The following is a 20,765-nucleotide window of genomic DNA, read 5'->3' on the forward strand; positions in this document are numbered from 1 at the left end:
CAGTCCTGTTCTAGTTACAACACTTTTACTAAATTAAATTTAACTTTCTTTCTTGGCTCTTTGTTGTCCGCTTCTTTTGTTTTTTTGGCTCTAAATCCTAGCAACGTGTAGTCTGGATTTAAAACTTCTGACACCTGGACATCGTATGTTTGGCTGAGCCTCACAACTTTCTTTAAATAGTTCTGGGCCTTTTTCTGAGACCCCATCGGAAAATAATGTGTTCCAGTATCATCTGCTGTTGTAAAATAAAATTGTTTTCCCTCAGTTCCCATCTTTACTAGCGACCCAATAGGAAAGGAGTTCCTGTGGTGCCTGATCTCTCGTAAGTCGGAGTCGATGTAGTACGGGTACGGGTGGAAGTGGCAGCAATTTCCCATCTCAATTCTTTCTCTGTTCTTTTTTGTATAGTAATTTACTGATTCACATGACAGTAATAGCATGCAATCAATGGTAGTAAAGTGTGTCAAATGAATAGAGATAAAATCTTTATGGTCACTAATTATTAATCTTCCAGCAGACCTGTTCATGCAGATCGACCTGTTATGGACTCGTCAAAGAGGCAACGACCTGAGAAAGGATACTATTCCTACCTCCATAATATAAGCTCGGCTGACATGGACTTATCTAGCATGCGGGAAGCACGAGATGTGAGAACCACTCTGAGCTGTAAGTCTGATGACAGTCTGCCAGAAGGGGTCTTCCTTGTTGAGAGGATAATTCATCATCGACTAACTAAGGTACGTAACATTTTATGATATATAGCCCTATACGATTGATTCTATTTCTAGGGGAAAACGGAGTATTTGGTAAAGTGGGCTGGTTACTCATTGGAACAGTCTTCATGGGTCGCTAAGGAAGATGTGACTATCTCTACTATCCAGTAAGATTATTAAGTATGGCATGGCAGTGCACTGTGTATTACTATAATTATATCTGCACATTTCCCCCCTTTCAGATCATACAATACACCACAAGCACCACATACCGAGCTTATAAGCGACGCAACAAGAAGATTTGTTCTGTCCATTCAATGTAGTTTAAATTTAGGTACTGTAAAATCCTGTAATTTAACTATAGATTTCCGGCTAGATGTATTTCGTTACCTATTTAAAGATCGAGGAACCCAAATGACCCGCGGAAAGCTCCAACTTCAACAAACTGATTTTAACGATGAATATTTTATAGGTAGTTGGTATATTTTGTATGATAGATATGGCAATGGCTGCACAGTAGATTTTCCTATTGTAGTATGTCCTAGAATTAAGTATGGACCGAAAACATATAGAAATAGCAATGGTGAAATGTTAGAGTCACCTAGACTACTATCTGAAATTGTATGTGTAAATCTGGTGAAAAAACGTTGTTGATCATTGTTAATTGTTAATTGTTAATGCATGCATGGCCCAACCTGAGCAGCCAATACGCACTATGTGACTCATAACTAACTGCTTCAGGCCAATTCTCTACCATAATGCTTTTAATGACTCTCAAACAAATGGCTGGGTCAACACGCATCCCGACTTACAGCTAACCTTGTCAGCCTTCCATTAGAGAGCACGGATTTGCCTACAATTATACATAGACTATGTCATAGTTAAAGCTAGCACCAGATTTAAACATGAACGAATGAATGTAAGACATAATTAGTCACATAGTCATTCAACATTAAGAGAAATGGTTTCTAAGCTAGGACGGTCATGAGCATGATAAGAAAGACATTCCTTAATTACATGGGCAAGTTCAGTTGACTTAATTACAATGGAGTTCATCTTCTTCATTATTCTACCTAATGAGTATATATCGCTCTGTGTGCTCTGTAAAACAAGCCCATCGCGGAGGTCTGGAGCTACTTGAGTGTGTTCTTTTATGTAAATAACTTTCTGTTCCTCGGTCAGGCAGTACTTCTTAGCATGCTTTTCTTTACATGCCTTTCCAAAATCCACAATACATGGCCGGATACATTCTAACAAAGTAGTCCCTAATACTACGTTGTCTACTTTAAGATCATTGTGAAGAATACTCAGCTTGTGCATGTATGATAGACCATCACAAATTTGGATCAGTATTTGCATCCATGTCTTAGGGCTTAATTTAATTTCGTTAGTCGAATACAAGGCAGAATATAATGAAACTTGTTGCTGCTTCACGCTTACATTAGACATTACTAAAGCTCTCCTGGTGGAACAAATACCAAAACAGTGTGGTATATAAGGGCTGGAATTTAATGTAAGTAATATACTGGCTTCATGCCTAATCGATTCGATTGAGGAGTCGGAAGTAAATGTTTTGACACAGACGTCAAAACACTCTTTAAAAATCATACGAGAGCATGTTCCAAACCGACCATTTCCTATATGAACATCACCACCCCCATCTGCTAAACATTTCTCACTTATCTCTGGAACTACAGTAACTCCTCGCATAATATCAGCATTCGTACACATTCTTGGAGTTGCCTTGGGTAGACTGATTGCACTCGTCTTCATGGCTGCTGTTAGTAACTTTAGTGGTCGTTGGTGACTGCAGGATGTTCCCAGAGTTCCTGTCCGTAATTGCTTAGCTCGATACACGTTGAGTTCCCTGTATGAACAATATTATTTACTGGCTGTTAATCAGCAACTTACAGTTTATAATCTATTGCCTTCTTCTTCCAATTCTGAACATTTTTCTCGGCACATTCAAGGCTCTTCTTCTCCATACACAGCTGCTTGCCAATTTTGTCAACTCTAGCTTTTCGATTGAGCCTCTTGAGCTTGGATCTTGAGAATGTCTGGTCAGCCATTTTGTAATAAGTCTAAGAGAACCAGAGGTCGCAAAATACCCGCCATAATGCATCTGAGAAGTGTTATCATGCTATTGAATGAGTACTGTGGTTAATTTAGTGGGTGATAACACCGCAGCCTATTCACCCGCCCACTCATATTGACATGGCTAATTAATTTTGTTACATAACAGCTCAAGGGACCTTTTGTTCCATTATCCCGGGCCTCCTAGCTATGGCAGTAAACAAGCAGTCCAGAAGAGCAGAGAGCCTGTCCATCACCATCTCAAATTCAGCAAAGAAGTACTCTGACTTCAGCCACACAGAACCACAAGTACAGCCAAACTTCTCTCTCTCTATTCCTATCGAGTTGCTGCATCATTGGTACATGAACAAGAAGGCAGAAGAGACATTCATTAGCTTAGTTAATAGCATGGTAACAATAGTTAAACTAGCACAAAGCGATCGTCTGGAGAAAAGGCTTGCAGAACAAGCTAGCAAGGTAGCAAGAAGGATACGGGGGCTAAAAGGAAGAAGGAGGTATGCCGTACTTGCTGGAGAATACAACCTCTTCGTGCTTGATGGAGAAGCAGAATCGTATTCTGAAATTGAGCAGCAACTATCCACTGAATCTCCACAGCCAACAACAATCCCCGAAACAAGTAGACCTACCACAGCACACATCAACAAAGGCAAAAAAGTTCACGAGGTATCACCACGACAGGTAAAACGAAAGCTAGCACACTGTAAGAGCTCTGCAGAGCAAGCGCTTTGGTTTTGTGAATCATTCGGTCTTCAGCCAGAATCTTTAGAGCTACGCAAACAGACAGGATCTCCCATCAAATTCAATTTTTTATCTAGCCCATCTCACAAGCCACAACATCAAACGCCAGCTCTTTCACCAAACGATTCTGCGAGGGTACAGCAAGCTCTTTATGTACTTGACAGGTTTGCTGTGAGTGACGAAGCTTATCATGAATTGAGCGTCGCATCTGATTTACCACCACTGTACCGAATCAAGGATGCTCGCCTCTCAATTAACAACTCTCTCGACATCCGACATCTCGAAGGTCCTTATCCTGGTGCTTATAGACCACCGAAAGCTGCAATCCAGGAAGAGCTAGCTAAGATCGTAAGTAAAGAAGAAATTATACATTATTATTATGGATTATTATTTTAGGTTCATTCAGGGAAAGCTATCACCCAACCAGTAAAAGTAAAACTCAGTGGTGACGGAGCCAGATTCACAAGATCATCCAATATCATACTTCTCTCATTTGCATTTCCAGAAATTCAAGACAATGTTTTATCAGGCATGGGTAAGCTTAACAATAAAAATATTAAACGAGAAAGTGGTGAAAATATTTTTATATTGACATTCATACAGGCAATCATACTTTTGCTGGCCTAAAAGCCGAAGAGTCGTATGAAACAATTAGTTCAGGACTATCTGAGGTATTGAAGGAGTTGAACGACATCATTTCACACCCACTACTCACTGTTGATGAAACAGAGTACCGCCTTGAGTTTTTCCTGGGTAGTGATTACAAGGTGAGAATGTATAGTTAATTACTGACTATAAAAATTGCATTATTAGTTTCTTTTACTGAGTATGGGCCTCAACAAAGCAACCTCTATGTACGCTTGTGTCTGGTGTACCATCAAGAAGGATGAAAGGTATATCTATAATTATTATATGCTTAAACCTAGCTTCCCCATTTGCCGCTATAGGTGGGATATGTCAAAGGATAGGGCTGACTACACCGTAACAAATGCAAGAACATTGAGTTCCCTACAAGCAAAAGGCGCACTTCCCAGCAGTAAACCAGCAAGTGTACGACTAGGATCAATTACAACACCACTACTGAACATAGAGCCAGACCATATAATACCCGATGAGCTACACCTACTCCTACGTATAGCTGACGTTTTAACAAGAAATCTCATTCTAGAGATAGTGGCATCTGCTAAACAAGACAGACAAGGAAACGCACATATACTCACTCACCTACAAACACTACAGACGATCATTAAAGACTGTGGTATCACGTTCAGGGTATGGGAAGCAAGGGGTCCAGATGGCAAAGCTTCTGGACATTACGAATGGACATCACTGCAGGGGAACGACACCAAGAAGTTTCTGGAACGTCTCCCAGTGAGGTTTGCTGACCTACTGAAGGAAGAAATTCAAGCTAAAATGGCCCAACTTTGGACAGTGAGTACTAATTAAATTTCCCTTCGCATTTTACAAACATAATTATTTATATGGTCTGGCTCTATAGGAATTTCTCTCTTTGTATAAGATGGTTTCTAGCTGGACTCCACCTCCCAGTGAAGTGGTTGAGCAAAAGGTATAGTGTTAGTTTACTAGTAGGGAGAACCATTGTATCTAATTTACTATAATCTATCATGATAGGCGAAAGACTGGATAAGGCTTTTCTTGAGCTTGAAGCACAAGTGTCAAGGGTTTCAGGAAAAGAATATTACGCCCTATATGCACACACTGGTCTTTCACTTCCCTTACTTTATTTCAAAATACGGAAATGTCAAGATGTTTAGTGGACAAGGTGAGTTCGAGTGTAAAGAGATAACATTTTAATCACCTTTTTCTCTAGGGGTGGAGAAAAATAATGATGACGCCAAGAGACACTACTTCTCCAGTAATCTGCATGACCCAGTGGGGGAGGTTCTGAAAGCTGAAGCGAGAATAGACGAGACATCACAATTTAAGCGAAAGAAACGAAAGTACATACGAAAAACTCCATTAGATTTAGTAGACATGAACAAACAGCCACGACTTGACTCTGAATCATGATTAATTCTACCCAACATAATAATATAGTATACTATATATCCTGATAGATTGTACACATTTACTATCTTCAAGTAAATGACTGCTAGCCTATACTTACTTGCAGCCATATACACTCACTTTACATTGCTGGTACATTGCGATTAATGGGGAATTCCCCAAATTAGTGGCTCTACGCAGCTCTTGGGTATGTGTAGATAATGCGATACGTCATTGATAATTGTGGATTTTTTGACAAAACTGGACACATTTTGGAACCGCTTAGTCCACTTTATATCGAGCAGCAGCCGCTTTAAGCAGCAGAGTAGGCCGTATATTTTTGCTGGCAATCGGCAAAAATGAAAATATATGTGTAAGAATGCCGCAAATCAAACACAAAAATACAAAATAATCAAATTTTACAATACAATACACGAGACAAGCGCTGAAACATTGATCAACAAAAGCAGTTAGGGAACTTATACAAGCTGGCTGGCTAGCTTCTTGTGGGATTCCAAGGTTAGCTAAGGTGTATTTCTTCTTCTTTGTATCGGCAAATCAACTGAAAGTAGCTCCCTACAAGGGAAAAAGGGAAGCATAGCCTTTGGTCTCATAAGAACACATATAAAATCATACCGTAATATACAGAAAATTACTAACTGATTTACTGACATATTTTAATTGGTGTCCAGTCATTGCTGGCAATGGGTATATTTGATTTACACGCGAGAGTAATCTGATAAACCACGAGGCGCAGCCGAGTTGGTTTATCTGATTACTCGAGCGTATAAAGCAAATATACCACGAGAGGCCATAGTTTAACTGGCTTGTACTATGTTTAGAACTGTACTACTATGTTTAGCTACTTCCTGTCATGCTTCTTCAATGAATATGCTTATAACTACTGTTTGACGTCACTGTTGCTATAGCTATGCAATGAATTTGCTATTTTTTTAAAAAGCGATGGCTGATTCAAGCAAGCGTCTATGATTCAAGCAGAGATACAAAAGAAAGGGGATTGGAAACAAAATTTTTACGAAATTTTTGCGTGAAGCATTCCGTGTTATAGGGCGTGGCTAAAACTACAAAGGATTATATTTATAGTCAGCATGCTCATTACCTGTCTTGACTGCTCTACAATGTGCTGTACATAGAAACAGTGAAATTGATCATTTTTAATGTTGATTTTTCTAAAAAGTAAAGAGAATTTAGCTCTAAAAAGTCGACTAAGCAACGCAGCCACTATTACTAGACAAATAAATGCTATGCAAGAAGAAATAGCCTTTACTATGAAGTCGTAGGAGGGACAGGCCCGTGGTGTGTCTAAAAGTACACTAAAGCAGTTTAAAGGACTATACTGCAAACGTTTATGAACAGTACAGCTTATTTATAGCATGAAGCCATTCTATGTAGCACTTAGATACATAATAACCAAGTCAAGCAATGTCCTTTGCTGTTTTGACTTCACAGGAGGGACAGAGAAAAGTTGACATAGAGTAATTCAAGCTAAACTCAAAAAAATTGGAAACAGAGTAAAGACAACAGACTTAGAGCTTGTCAGTGGTATAAGCTTACTTCTCTCAAGTATCTCCCAGGCCCTGAGTGATCTCTAGTGGATAGGAGAGCTAGAAACCAGGGATACAAAACCGTAGCGCAGTCCTCCATGTAATTATTTGCGAGCGCAATAATTACACGGAGTGCTTCACCGGATGTCAGTCCTTTTACATAGGGCGTGGGCGGTCGTTTCCAATCCCCTTTCTTTTGTATCTCTGATTCAAGCAAGCAATTGTGAAGGCTGTGTTTCTGCATCTTTATAGAAGGCACTTCAAGAAAGTACACTGGTGCTACTTGTCTACAAAGAGTGCAAATGTACCCCAAAATATCATTCCACAAGCCTACTGTACTGGCCCAGTGCAGTGCAGTCTCTTTAGTCTGAGAAACACTCGGCAGTCTGGACCCTTCTTACTGCTCCTGGTCCCATGCAGCAATGTAATAAGCAGGTTGTGACAACCAATGTTGAAAGTTGAAAAAAAGCAACACAAACAAACCAGTATCGTTCGATTCACGATCACGGAGTTCTTCGAAATTTGCCTCCTTTTTGGAACTATTCATCGCTCGAACTTGGCTCTTTTTATGTTGACTAAAATCATTAGTAGTCTGTTTTGTATTGAATTCTCTCTAACTCTAATATTGCTAATATTGATTGAATTGAGTAGTGTGTCATTGTTTTAATTGAAACAGTGTGTCAATTTTGTTGCAAAGGTGGGATACTGTATTCAGTTCTAGCTGTACATGTAGTTTGACCACAGCCATGGTATATGGAAGTTATACACTAGGGTATAACTGCCATATACCATGGCTGTGGTCAGACAGGTTGTATAAGTAGTATAAACTACAACTGAAGCCTTTGATCTTTGGTGCAACCATAGTACAAATATATATATCCATGTGCTATATAGTTAGTATAATTATGCTGCTAACAACTCCATGGAATTTTAATCGGTGCGTATTCGCTTGGGTCACTGATACGATGTAGAAGGGCTTCGTTATCTGTACACGTTCTGGTGTGCATGTGCAGGGCTCGAAATTACAGTCGGACAACTGACAAAATCTGGTCATTATGTGAACATGACCGATTACTGCACTTGTTAGTCAGACATTTTGTCAGAGCATATACGCGTATACATGTAGAGCTAGACAGAGATAGGGGTTAGCTGTTCTAGCCCTTGTCAGAGTTTTAGTAGTTTAGAAAATTATTCGTTTGAGGCGTAGCCGCATGTGGGATACGGTAAAGCTGACTCCGACTGTCTGTTTATGCATGTGTCTGTCTGTCTGTGTGTCTGTTCCAGCTGTAGCCTCGATCCCAGGCCGAGTTTTCGCTTTTATAACGGTTAGGCGAACAACTGGGCCTGGTACTAGTTGTCTGCGCATGCGTCAATCGTTCGTCAGATTCTGACGAATGGATATTCTCGTTCACTTTCGTGACATTTATATTCGTGTACTATCGTGTACTAGAAGTCAGTTCCCGTTTTATCATTATTGGAATCGATTGGAATGGCTCTTAGCTGAAGCTTCTCTCTTCTCTGAAGCTTATTCTGAAGACTGAACAACAAGGGAAGAGGTATAAAGCTTTGTCAAGCTTGTTAAGGTCAGATATTTTTGTGTGGGCCCTATGGCCGGCTATGCTATCAAGTCTTGTTCATGTTTGGCAAGAATGTAGGTAGACTATAGTTTCATCATTAATATGGTGGATCAAGTGAAGAGTGTGAGCTAGAGAACTTGGTGCTGCCATCATCAGCTCGTCGACAATGACACTATAACCGAGAAATTTAATATGTATAGATCTACACGTATTTAAAATGTCTACTTCTCTGTACAGGAGCAATGGCTAATATCCAGCTATCCCAACAGTGCTCCTCTTGGCTATACTAACGGACGAGACTGGACAGTTTGAGGTAAGGGTTTAACCGTCTTTGGTTTCTTTTAATATTGTCCTATACTCACAGACACAGGACTGGAGTATGACCTGCTCATTCGAGCGTTGCTGGGTAGCTCAGAGACATCAAGAGAATCTACGTTTTCTCAAGCAATGAGTTACGAGTTGGGGCCTAGAATCAGAGAAGTCCAGCAGCCTGCTAAATCTTTTTGAAACGTAATTTGAAGGCATTCAATCATCCTGAAGTTGCCCTGGGTCACTGTAATTGTGCTGCAGCACAACTGGCAACTCCCCAGGCCTTTGTGAAGCAGCTCCCTATGTGCATCTTTTGTGTACTCACTCTGTGCATTTTCTGTGTACAAATTTCTATTATTGATTTATTAAATATTTTTGCCGACCACAAATATACAATGAAAATTTGACGCATGCGCAGACAACTAGTACCAGGCCCAGTTGTTCGCCTAACCGTTATAAAAGCGAAAACTCGGCCTGGGATCGAGGCTATTCCAGCTGTAACTGCATGCTTAACAGTTGTAATGCAATGAAAACTATAGGCTTCTAGCCACGTTCTCTTGATTCGTGGATTAGCTTTTTTCCTGAGTTATGGCTAGTTTGACTCACAGTGAAGGCTGTTGCAGTCTCTTTAGAATCTTTCATAGCATCATCTGTTCGCACAAACATTTAACTTATGAGTTAGCTTTGCACTAAAGCGCTAGCTGTTTGTTAGTTATACCCGAGGCCGTGCCGTGGCCAGCGGGTATAGTAGTTTGTTGATTTGTTTGTTTGTTTGTTACCCCGAGGCACGCGTGGGCGGCCACGGGTATAGTAGTCCGTTGGTTTGTTTGTCTGTCTGTTTGTAATAATTATGTGAGTCTTCTCACCTGGATGCCACAGCACTTCGTTTACAGCATGGATAGTCTTCACACAATACTTTTAATAGTGACAGCTTTCTATGTTAAAGCCTCGTTGTCGAATAAAAACAAGCAAAAGCTATGAACTTGCACGTTGGCCTCTAGCTTACAGGCGTCCTTTATTCGAGGTAGGCCTACGTATTTACAGCTGAAGTGATCCTGTACCAGGAACAATGGAAAAGGGTCACTAAAGTAGAAAGCTAGAATTGCTCCTAGCCCCAGAAGATACCAGGAGCCATATTTCTAAGACTAGGCTTCTTTGCTGTGATCATAGTCCACAGTGCATGTATCATCCACACCAAATCTCCATTTTTAAAAGTTACAGCATGCCTCTACAAGGGAAGGTGGGGATACACTCTCTTTACGCCGCTATAGTGCATGTTACATTTCCGTATTTGTCATAAAAGTAAATTGGCTTCAACAGGCTAATTTAAATCGAACACAACTGGCTGTAAGATGTAAAGACAAAGTCAAACGCATTCACTATACAGAACGTTTTAGTTTTCCATGCAGCGCCTCCGAAACCTTGCTACACTTGTGAAATGGCTTTCAGCAAATTACAATTATTGTGTATCCTTTGCCGTGGAGTAAATGAACAAGTATAGACAGTTAAAGTGAAAGCGATTGCCTGGATATAGAGCTTCTATAGATACTCATTGCTAGACTGTATGTGTGCTCATGTGCTTGTTGATACAGAACGAAAGAACAAAAAGAATCCAACTAATAGCCCCACAAAATCAGCGGTAAATCTATAAAAGAACAATTTACAGCAAATGGGCCATTTCTACACAATGCTTAGTACTTCAGTAACCAAAACAAAGCTATTCAAAATTGGAGGAGCAATATTTATTTATTCTGAACACAATATAACAATCACACAGAGGAGTTCAATGCAAGGTACTGTTAGCCTGATAAAGAAGAATATATAGCCATCCTAAAGACTGTGGCATGCATGCCTTACACTCCTTTCACTCATTGTAGTATGAGACGGCTGGTCCCAGTTCTGCATGGTTGCATGGCAGTGATTACAGAACAGCCCTATGCGATATAGGGGATCACATCTCCTCGTCTGCATGTACATCAATGAATTTTGATAGTTAACTTTTTGTGTCGTATGTCAGCGTCCAAGATGGTCTGTGCCATTGTGTAAGTTAAGCAGGAACCATCCAATATTTTTATCTTATTTGTCACATTCGAGCACTGAAGTGTTCATCTGTTATCCACACTTAAACATGTTTGTTTGGCGTATAAACCATGTTAGGCATACTTGACTAGACACTAGAACTATACCTGTAGTGCAAACACAATGCATTGTCTAACGTTCTAAATTGTAAGGATAACAAACTGAAACCAGTTTTTAAATGCTGAAAAAATAATTTTGAAAACCAACAATAAAAGTACATCGATCCCCTTATGTAGATTCTGAAATTACATGCATACAACACTGTACATATATAATGTTGTAAGGTAGAATTTCCATGCAATGTATGTTATTTTTGTGTTTAAAAACAAACCCTGAGTGTTTGTCATAATAATTACAGTGAGCATAATACAGTAATAGTAATTGTTCTACATGTGCTACGTATATTCTACTAACAGCTGAAAATGTATTCAAGTGGTTGGTGGTAACAACGGTGCGTATTCGCTTGGGTCGCTGATACGATGTGGAAGGGCTTCGTTATCTGTAGACGATCCTGTTTGGTGTGTAACTCGTCTTCCGCGGCAGCAGCTGAAAGTACGCCTAGGGAGAGCAGATACCGTCCATGAAATGAACAATACGATGTACAGCATTAGTATTCCTGTAGCAATAATCACCACAAAAAGCCATCCAGTACTCTTGTATGCTTCGCGATAAGTGTACCAAGATGTCCCTATCGCCAACACTATTAAAAGAAAAGCATCGAAATAGTTGTAACGGTCTTTCTTGTATGGTCGTAAGCCAAGGATGATAGCAGGTGTAATAATTAACATCATTTGGCACACAATAAGGTGGTACGTCTGTGCACTAGAGGCTATGAATATTATTCTCAGCAGTAGGTAGACTCCAGCAAACCATCGACAGTCCCTAGTACCAGGTGTTGTGCCGTTCTTGAAATAGCCCTGTGTGATGTTTGCTAGCTCGTGAATTAGAACACATTTGATTTTGCAGGAAAAGAGACATCTCTGAAAGAAACGATTCTGGTAGAATAGCAGAAACACTGCTGGTAGGAGTACCATGGTAATAGTGAGGATTGATGAGAGTATAGCGAGTGGAATATATGTGTTCATTTTGAAATCAGCTGCGAAGAAGAGAGTGTATGTTACATTTCCGTACTTGTCATATAAAGGTATTGGCTTCAAGACGTTTAAAGAAATCGAGCAAAACCTGCTGTAGGATAGTAAAAACAAAGTTGCAAATGCATTCACTACAGGAGCTTTTAGTTCCCAGCGTCTTCGAAACCTTGCTAAGCACTTGTGAAATGGCCTCCAGCAAATTACAATTATCTTGCATCCTCTGTCGTGGAGTGAAATGAACAAGTACACAACCAAAGTGAAAACGATTGGATATAGAGCTGCTAGGTACTCCAATGCTACTACTGTAAGTGTGTTCATGTGCTCACTGATACAAAACGAAGGAATTAGGAACATGAAGAAGTCCAAATTGAATAGCCCCATAAAATCAGTGACAAATTTATAAAAGGAATAAGAAGGTGTATATCCGCTTATAGCAAATGGGTCGTTTCTACACAATGCTGTGTTTAGCACCTGAGCCATCAAAACAAAGCTATTCAGAACTGGAGAGGCGATATTTATCTGGAACACAATAACAATAACACAGATCAAAGTCAATGGTACTGTAAGCCTGACAAAGAAGAGTAACCATCCTAAAGGCTGTGGTATGCATTTCTTACACTCTTTGTAGTACGAGAAGACGGCCGGTCCCAGTCCTGGTTGGCAGTGACTACAGAGCAGCCCTGTGCGATTGAGAGGACCACACATCTCCTCATCTAGCTTTGATACATCAGAGGGTACATCCATGAGTTGTGATAGTCGACTATTTGTGTTGTATGGGCAGGCTCCAAAATGCTCTGTATCATTGTTGTAAGTTAAGCAGAAACCCTCTAATATTTCTGTCTTGTTTGTCACATTTGAGCACTGCAATATAGTATTGATCTGCTGTCCACACTCACACTTGTTTGCTTGGCGTATAAACCATGTTGGGCATTCTTGACTGGACACTAAAACTACCTGTAGTACTATCACAAATATTCCAAGTGTCGTCATCTTCAAACTAAACACTTGCTAGCAAAAAGATAATATTATCTATTTTGTGCCTTCAACCTACTGCTGAAGCAAACACGAAAAAAGTGGTAGACAAAACTATGATTGTGTGTGAAACACAAACACTGAGTCATTGAAACCTAACAGAGTTATTGCATGTACTATCATACGCCTATTATACAGATAGTTATATAGTTTAGTCTGACAAACTGAAATTGAAACTTTACTGAAAACAAATACAATTATGATCATATAAGTATACCGGAGTCCGTTTAAAGCTCAAACAGGGTGGCTGGAATAAGGCCGGGGGGAGGAGGGGAGCTAATATTTCTTGCCATTATTTGCCATATAGTTTCTCAATTCTCAATGTTCTCACATAATTATGCAGTGGCACAATAAATGTACGTACTGTTGTCTCAGGATTTCCCCCAAATTCAATTAGCTTATCAACATGTACATAAAGACTTACATATATACGGTATTCCCAAATTCAATTAGCTTGTCAAACAGGGTGGGCCCCCCTGTTCTTACTGTGTGTTCTACTGCTGTGGGGGGAAACACTGGTATCCAGTATAGTGTACAGCCTACATAGCCTCACACCATGTGTATACATGCAGTGTATGGAAGTGTTTATTTTACTATGAGTCACCACTTAAAGCTCTTCTTTTATACCCATACCCCATACCCATTCCACCCCACACACACAGACCACGACCGTCTCAAGCATTCACCCCATACTCAGTTACCCTGGGCAACATAGTGCAGGAGCTTCATCGCAGCCTCCTCCTTGCCATGGCAACAGAGAGTCAGCATAATACACTGACACAGGTGGTCCGTACATTGGCTCAGTTGGTGGCCAACTGCCCCTATCATCAGCTGTCTGATGGCTATGTGAGGAGGGTCACAGTGGCAATTGAACGTTACTCTACACACAGAGGTGCGTATAATATAGAGACGTGTAAATTATACTTGTCCGTACATGTGTAGATCTATATCTGGTATGTCGGGAGTGCAATTTATGAGCACTGAACTTGACTATACTGGAGTGGAAATACCTGAATTCAGGCAATGATACAACTCCATAATATAATTTTTTGTAATCACCACAACGTATATTATTGGGGCGAGCGAAGTGAGTCTCTTACCTAGTGAGATTTTGTCTGTCTGTCTGTCTGTGTGTCTGTCATGTACCGACACGATATTCGGTTTTTGTATTTGCGACCCTTTACCAATTTTTACGTGAAATACTGTGCATGGGCACAACAGCTAGCTACACTCAGCAACGAAGGCTCAGACAAGACACAGAGACTCTTCAGGCCACTGGCAAGCCGTCAGAGCAGCTCAGATGGAGACCTTCTGATCACACAGGCGCGCCTGCAGGACATCACAGCAACTTACTTGCTATTTTTCATCAAGGATATAGGTCACTAAATACTTGTGTTCAGCATGGTCTTGTGATAATAACCTGCTAGCTCAACAGGACAACACAGAGACCGGACACTACGGCAGGTCCAGAGTACCTCAGATAGAAACTTCTGAGGTCACACATGCATGTACCCTTACAACATTAATATATAGGTCAGAGCAAGGGCGTATGAAGAGAAGAGGGCATGCAACTACAATCCATTGTATTATAAATGGGCGGGGGCTTATGTCTAAAAATAGTAAAGAATGCATTGCACGTGCACTGTTTTTGTGCGTGCACGATGAAAATATATGGAAACTTACAGAGAAAGTAGCTATTCTAGCTAAGCTAGCTAAGCTAACATACTGCAAATGATTGTAGCTCTCTATACTAGTAGTAAATGATGCTAACAATACTCCATGACACTAGAAAGTGAGTAGCATAGTCGTACTAGAAGCAACGAGCCAGAAACCACAAACTTTGAGTTGTTACTGCACTTCCTTCGTTTCTTTGACTCCTGTCTTGATGTAGCAGGTATAGCAGTCATAGTGTTAAACTACTATACGACTCATAAACTAACAGGAAATGTTATACAAGAGAGATAAACGAGCTAATGGAAGAAAGTAGATAAAAAGTGCTGGCTCAGAGGTTTGGAGTTTTTACATAGAAAACATAAGCTCACGTGAATCGTGCGTGACCAACCTCCTCTAGTGGGCGGTTGGCTAAATATAGCATATCCTGCTGACTCATCAATAATATGACGCATACACAGTATACATTGTGAGTTGCATGCCCTCTTCTCTTCATACACCCTTGGTCAGTACTTGCCAAGGATTTTTCGCAGTACGTGGTAATTATACTTGTTATCCTTGTAACTAAAGCTCAGACAAGACACAGACTCTTGAGGCCACAGGCACACCTGCAGTAAAAACGTGTGATAATAAACCTTGCTTGTCACATAAACATTAACAAAGAAGACAAACAACTTTGAAAAACTACTTCTGCATTTCTTAACGTCATTATAGCCTGCCGGCCATGCAGCTCAGTCTCAGTTAAGGTTTCAGAGTCACTAGCTAAACAGGATTGGTGACTGACCACATGAACAAAGTGCATCAAATTGAACTCAAACGCTTCCGCTCGCTCCATGACACCTTGTGTCACTGATATACTCTACCAACTAGAAGAGGATACATTTTGCAAATGATGATAATAATAGTTATTATTGCTCGAAATGAGCTAATAATTATTATTACTGCTATAGTTGTTTGTACTAACATTTCTCTTGCCCTCTAACCCTCCAGATACCAATGTCCAAGTTGCTTGTTTGACGTGTGCCGGTGCCGTGGTTTCCATCAGCCCTCTTCTGCCTGAGGTCATTAATTGGATCACTAATGAAGGGGGCTCCCCCTGGATCTTGGAATTCTGTCTCATACTACTGCAAACACAAAGTAAGTTGTGATGATTAATTTGAATACGTATATATTAAACGAGTGTAGCAAGCGTGCGCTTGCCAATGCCTCTCGCCATGTTTTTGCTTTCGCTCAAAAGTATTAAAGTGTTATAGAAGAGGTAAATAATTTGCAATGTGCTTTGATTGTTTCACAAGAAAGGAGTGTCCACAGTTAATAGTGTATACTGATCGTCTTAAATTGCCTGTAGCCAAACAGTGGGAGCAAAACTTTGTCGAAGGCATATAGTCAGTAGTCTGTGAGATATATAGTACAATTCAATCACAGAATTAAATCAACGATACTGAAGCAACTGCATGTTATTTAAATGGCCTGTAGCCAAACAGTGGGAGCAAACCTTTGTCAAAGGCACAGAGAATTTAAGCACAGACAGTATAGACTAAGTATATATAAACAAGCAAAAAGTGTGTATCTAATACTGAGAAGAAATGACTTGTGTACATGTAGCTATTGTTACCAGACTTGTGTACATGAATCTATTGTTATCTAGTCTATATTGTATCATTTGTTTTGTGGCTTACCTGTATACCAGAACCTCAAGAAAAAGAAGTACAGTAACTGCCACACTGGATTCTCTAACATGTGGGGATGAGCCCGCATGCGCATTGCATCCACAGGAATAATTAAAGGATGTGTCCAAAGAGATCACAATGGCTACTATAGCTATACATTTCCGTATTTGTCATATAAAGGTATTGGCTTCAAGAGGTTTAAAGAAATCGAGCAAAACCTGCTGTAGGATAGTAAAAACAAAGTTGCAAATGCATTCACTACAGGAGCTTTTAGTTCCCAGCGCCTTCGAAACCTTGCTAAGCACTTGTGAAATGGCCTCCAGCAAATTACAATTATCTTGCATCCTCTGTCGTGGAGTGAAATGAAGTACACAACCAAAGTGAAAAGGATTGGATATAGAGCTGCTAGGTACTCCATTGCTACTACTGTCAGTGTGCTCATGTGCTCACTGATACAAAATGAAGGAATTAGGAACATGAAGAAGTCCAAATTGAATAGCCCCATAAAATCAGCGACAAATTTATAGAAGGAATAAGAAGGTGTATATCCGCTTATAGCAAATGGGTCGTTTCTACACAATGCTGTGTTTAGCACCTGAGCCATAAAAACAAAGCTATTCAGAACTGGAGAGGCGATATTTATCTGGAACACAATAACAATAACACAGATCAAAGTCAATGGTACTGTAAGCCTGACAAAGAAGAGTAACCATCCTAAAGGCTGTAGCATGCATTCCTTACATCTTTGTAGTACGAGAAGACGGCCTGTCCCAGTCCTGGTTGGCAGTGACTACAGAGCAGCTCTGTGCGATTGAGAGGACCACACATCTCCTCATATAGCTTTGATAAATCAGAGGGTACATCCATGAGTTGTGATAGTCGACTATTTGTGTTGTATGGGCAGGCTCCAAAATGCTCTATATCATTGTTGTAGGTTAAGCAGAAACTCTCTAATATTTCTGTCTTGTTTGTCACATTCGAGCACTGCAATATAGTATTGATCTGTTGTCCACACTCACACTTGTTTGCTTGGCGTATAAACCATGTTGGGCATGTTTGGCTAGACACCAGAACTACCTGTAGTAAGATCACAATCACTCTGAGTATCGTCATATTCAAGCTTTTGACTAGGAGAAAGAAAGACCTGCACTCATTAATTAATGTTCTGATAAACTGAAACCGCGAGTTATCAAAATTAATGGTGAAACAATAATATTTAAAAACCAACATTAAAAGTACCGGTATAATTATATGCAAGAACTCAAAAGTATTATAATTATACATGCACTAATTACTGTACGTATTACTAGAATGTTTTCCGAGAATCAAAAATAATTATGTGAACTTTGCGAGTTTCTGCTGAATTGACTCATTCGCAAAGGTTTTTCACTCGCATAATAGTTATTGGTATAAGTGCATGCATGTTTATAATATAATTATTCAACCCACCCCCCTGCTTCGACAGCGAACCGCATAACGTTCCTATACTTACGGTCAACGATACTTGCATGGTTGGCAGTCGTATGGCCAAGGCCAATATTTAATTTACGGCAGGAAGTACTTCCTGTTGTTCAATTGTACCTGCGGTTTCAAGCTCAATTTATGCACAAACTTTAGCTTAGCATAACACTCTATTCCTTGAACGTACATGCAATACAACTGAATATTCTTTATTCTTATTCTATCCTCTTCATATAACAATATATATATCACAAGTTAAACACAGAGTCTTGCTCAACACAAAAGGTTTTTGTGCAGCCACCAAAACCTTGCGGTTTTGACCTACCTGCACATTAGCTGATGCAAAATCAGTTCCCCATCCCATACCCAGTCCAGACTTGGAATAGAACTAATTCTAAGGTTGATGCTGATGTTTTCCAAAATTTGAACTGTTCTACCGCATATTCATTACGGTAGGGTATGTCAAAGTGGGCAAGGTTTTACACACATACCACATGGAATTCCAAGAGTTGACCATTATTTGTTTGATCTGGTAAGCTATGAAAACAATGCACAATGTCATGCAGCATATACTGTGTATAATAGAATACAGAATCCAGCAAAATGAGATCTGCTAGAGACGTTTCTAGCCAAAGAAGAGAGCCACGGGATGTGAATTCAGCAGTACATCCAGATCAACTATGCGAACAATGTGCTCTGTGCAAGAAGACAGACTTTTCCAAGTATTCCCACCCCAAATCCTGGAAGAATCCTTCACTACTCCAGCAACTCCAGGTCGCTGAGCCGTTTCTCAACATACAGCCTGAAAGCTGCATTTGCTTGCTGTGTAGGCGAGATGTGAGTAAAGTCAGTGATGTTAGCTTCTCACCTAGATGGAGAAGGTGTACAAATATAGTCAAATTGTGTTATATTCCCGATTGTCTAAACACTGACATTAAAGTTTCTAAGTCAGTAAATGTACAAGAGCTAGCACTATTTTTTCCAGTGGGAGACATAGATGATGCTACTGTTTCTACTGTGGACGGTACTGATGATATACCACTTTGCTCACATCACTATATGCAATGGTATAAGCATACGCATTCAGCACATAGTAACTGTAAAACGTGTGGTAAAAAATTCAATAAGTACAGCAAAAGCCGTCCTGTACCAGAACCAGAACTACTTCAGCGTTTCTTAAACACCAACACTGAATTCAGTGACATCTTACACCCAGGTGATCGTGTATGCTATGTTGGCTATAAGTCACATCTTGTCGCTGTAAAGCAAATGAACTATGAATTACTAACTGTAAGCACTGATGCAGGCCTGACAGTTGATATAAAGCAGAATCTTCCTACAACGTTAGAAACATGGGAAAATGTAATCGACTATACTGCTCGATCACTAGCTGTTAGAGTAGGCGAAGCCCTTCTAAAACAGACTGCAATACTACTACCACGATTGTATGCGACTTTCAAGCTGGAAGTAGACTCGGTAGCCAAAAATATTAAGGTAGACAAGGAGGACCAAGATTTTCCTAGTAATGCTTGGGTAAGAAACTCTCTCTCATCTCTGCTACAGCATCACATGGCTTACAGATGTACCATTCGAAAGTATGGAACGCTACTATACCGCCAAGAGGGTGATCTTGTACATGCCCTTACTGTAGCTCTTGGGCAAGGCAACACAACTTTACAGTCTATTGATGACAATGCTACATGTATGCTTACAAAAGTATGTGAGAATATTAATAACAAGCTACATGATCAGGCCAACAAATTGATTACAACTGACACGTACTGTAAAGCCACACAATATTGAACAATTCAATGTGGATGCATTTATTGATGACCTAGATCCTACAATCTGGAAGGCTGTATGTTTAATAACTCAACCACCGAACAAAAAACTAACGTACGTCCGAAAAGTCAGAACAGTATTTGCTCTATGCCAGATACTTTTCACTATCAATCGGCAATGCTCTTTCCCTCTACATACACTCATAACAGACGCTATTGATATTTGTGGAGGATCCATTCGATTAAAAACCTTACTGAATCGCCTAGGTGTTTGTGCAAGCAGTGAAACACATGCTAGGTACGTACAATACAGAGTTGAGATGAGGCAAAGGGATGGGCCATTGGATGGACATATACTAGACTGTCCTATCATTGTTTCAGCTGATAATTTAGACTACCAGCAAAGTTTTGCTTGTGTCTACAGTGGCAACCAAAGTATTGGCTGGCACGGTACCACTGTACAAATCTGCTTATCAAATTCTAAGAACCCACAGCAATGGAGACCAGTGCAGATATCCAACAGCCTACATGTACCACTACCAGCCTTGTAAAAAGGGCATACTCAACACGTTCTCCTTATAAAACCCAAACTCTAAACTCTCCTAAACCTAAGAAAGTTAGACGAAGTAGAACTGGGGTTGAAACCCGAGGCACAACACAGTCAACAACAGCTGCTGCTATTACTATAGCCGCACAGATACAAGTAACTGATATGCAAACCATCTCAATGGAAAACTTTGAGTTAAAAACGGAAGAAAAACATTCACTGACGATATTAGGTGAAATCTGCGAGCAGTACATTGTGCTAAAATTGGCAAACGAACAGAATCCAGATTCACTAGTTGGTATCCAGCAGTACTATTGTTTGTCACAGAATGTACCTTCTCCCGAGAAAACCTCAATAATTTACTATAAAGTTCTAGATGAAAAGTGTGACACCAAAGAAACTCTACTCAGCATCATTAATGATCTCTACA

The 20,765-nt window shown here is 40.0% G+C and overlaps 4 protein-coding genes and 2 long non-coding RNA genes across 21 annotated transcripts in view; 3 read left to right on the forward strand and 3 right to left on the reverse strand.

The window, feature by feature from the left end:
• Nucleotides 1–20,765, forward strand: part of LOC135340106 (HEAT repeat-containing protein 6-like) — a 36,732-nt gene that overhangs the window by 9,699 nt on the left and 6,268 nt on the right. For 6 of the 13 annotated variants that reach the window (XM_064536425.1, XM_064536426.1, XM_064536427.1 and 3 more), the window contains exons 8-9: nucleotides 13,868–14,097; nucleotides 15,867–16,013. In XM_064536425.1, the coding sequence (XP_064392495.1) occupies nucleotides 13,868–14,097; nucleotides 15,867–16,013 (377 nt within the window). Of the gene's footprint in view, nucleotides 1–265; nucleotides 738–788; nucleotides 881–955; nucleotides 1,374–13,867; nucleotides 14,098–15,866; nucleotides 16,014–20,765 lie in introns of those variants that run through there. The other 7 variants (XM_064536433.1, XM_064536432.1, XM_064536434.1 and 4 more) reach the window with 7 other exon arrangements.
• Nucleotides 981–2,855, reverse strand: LOC135340111 (uncharacterized). Its single transcript, XM_064536440.1, has 2 exons — nucleotides 2,625–2,855; nucleotides 981–2,580 (listed from the first exon to the last, which is right to left on the reverse strand). Exons 1-2 carry the CDS (start codon nucleotides 2,780–2,782, stop codon nucleotides 1,656–1,658), a joined length of 1,083 nt encoding a protein of 360 aa, XP_064392510.1. The 5' UTR covers nucleotides 2,783–2,855; the 3' UTR covers nucleotides 981–1,655.
• Nucleotides 4,050–6,275, reverse strand: LOC135340114 (uncharacterized). 2 transcript variants are annotated; one of them, XR_010396222.1, is made up of 5 exons: nucleotides 6,225–6,275; nucleotides 5,674–6,128; nucleotides 5,365–5,457; nucleotides 4,770–4,934; nucleotides 4,050–4,294 (listed from the first exon to the last, which is right to left on the reverse strand). It is a non-coding gene; the product is annotated as an uncharacterized LOC135340114 (long non-coding RNA). The 2 variants fall into 2 exon arrangements; XR_010396221.1 differs by lacking the exon at nucleotides 6,225–6,275 and having other exon boundaries at nucleotides 5,674–6,215.
• LOC135340112 (uncharacterized) lies at nucleotides 4,179–5,603 on the forward strand. 3 transcript variants are annotated; one of them, XM_064536442.1, is made up of 6 exons: nucleotides 4,179–4,312; nucleotides 4,359–4,438; nucleotides 4,493–4,976; nucleotides 5,044–5,112; nucleotides 5,178–5,328; nucleotides 5,377–5,601. In XM_064536442.1, exons 2-6 carry the CDS (start codon nucleotides 4,374–4,376, stop codon nucleotides 5,574–5,576), a joined length of 969 nt encoding a protein of 322 aa, XP_064392512.1. In that variant the 5' UTR covers nucleotides 4,179–4,312; nucleotides 4,359–4,373; the 3' UTR covers nucleotides 5,577–5,601. The 3 variants fall into 3 exon arrangements, with proteins under 3 accessions (XP_064392512.1, XP_064392511.1, XP_064392513.1); XM_064536441.1 differs by having other exon boundaries at nucleotides 4,359–4,976; nucleotides 5,377–5,603; XM_064536443.1 differs by lacking the exon at nucleotides 4,359–4,438 and having other exon boundaries at nucleotides 4,190–4,312; nucleotides 5,377–5,600.
• Nucleotides 6,313–9,407, forward strand: LOC135340115 (uncharacterized). Its single transcript, XR_010396223.1, has 2 exons — nucleotides 6,313–9,007; nucleotides 9,059–9,407. It is a non-coding gene; the product is annotated as an uncharacterized LOC135340115 (long non-coding RNA).
• LOC135340110 (uncharacterized) lies at nucleotides 11,303–13,550 on the reverse strand. Its single transcript, XM_064536439.1, has one exon. It carries the CDS (start codon nucleotides 13,161–13,163, stop codon nucleotides 11,511–11,513), a length of 1,653 nt encoding a protein of 550 aa, XP_064392509.1. The 5' UTR covers nucleotides 13,164–13,550; the 3' UTR covers nucleotides 11,303–11,510.

Source organism: Halichondria panicea, chromosome 8 (assembly GCF_963675165.1).
Source record: "Halichondria panicea chromosome 8, odHalPani1.1, whole genome shotgun sequence".
Taxonomy (NCBI): domain Eukaryota; kingdom Metazoa; phylum Porifera; class Demospongiae; order Suberitida; family Halichondriidae; genus Halichondria; species Halichondria panicea.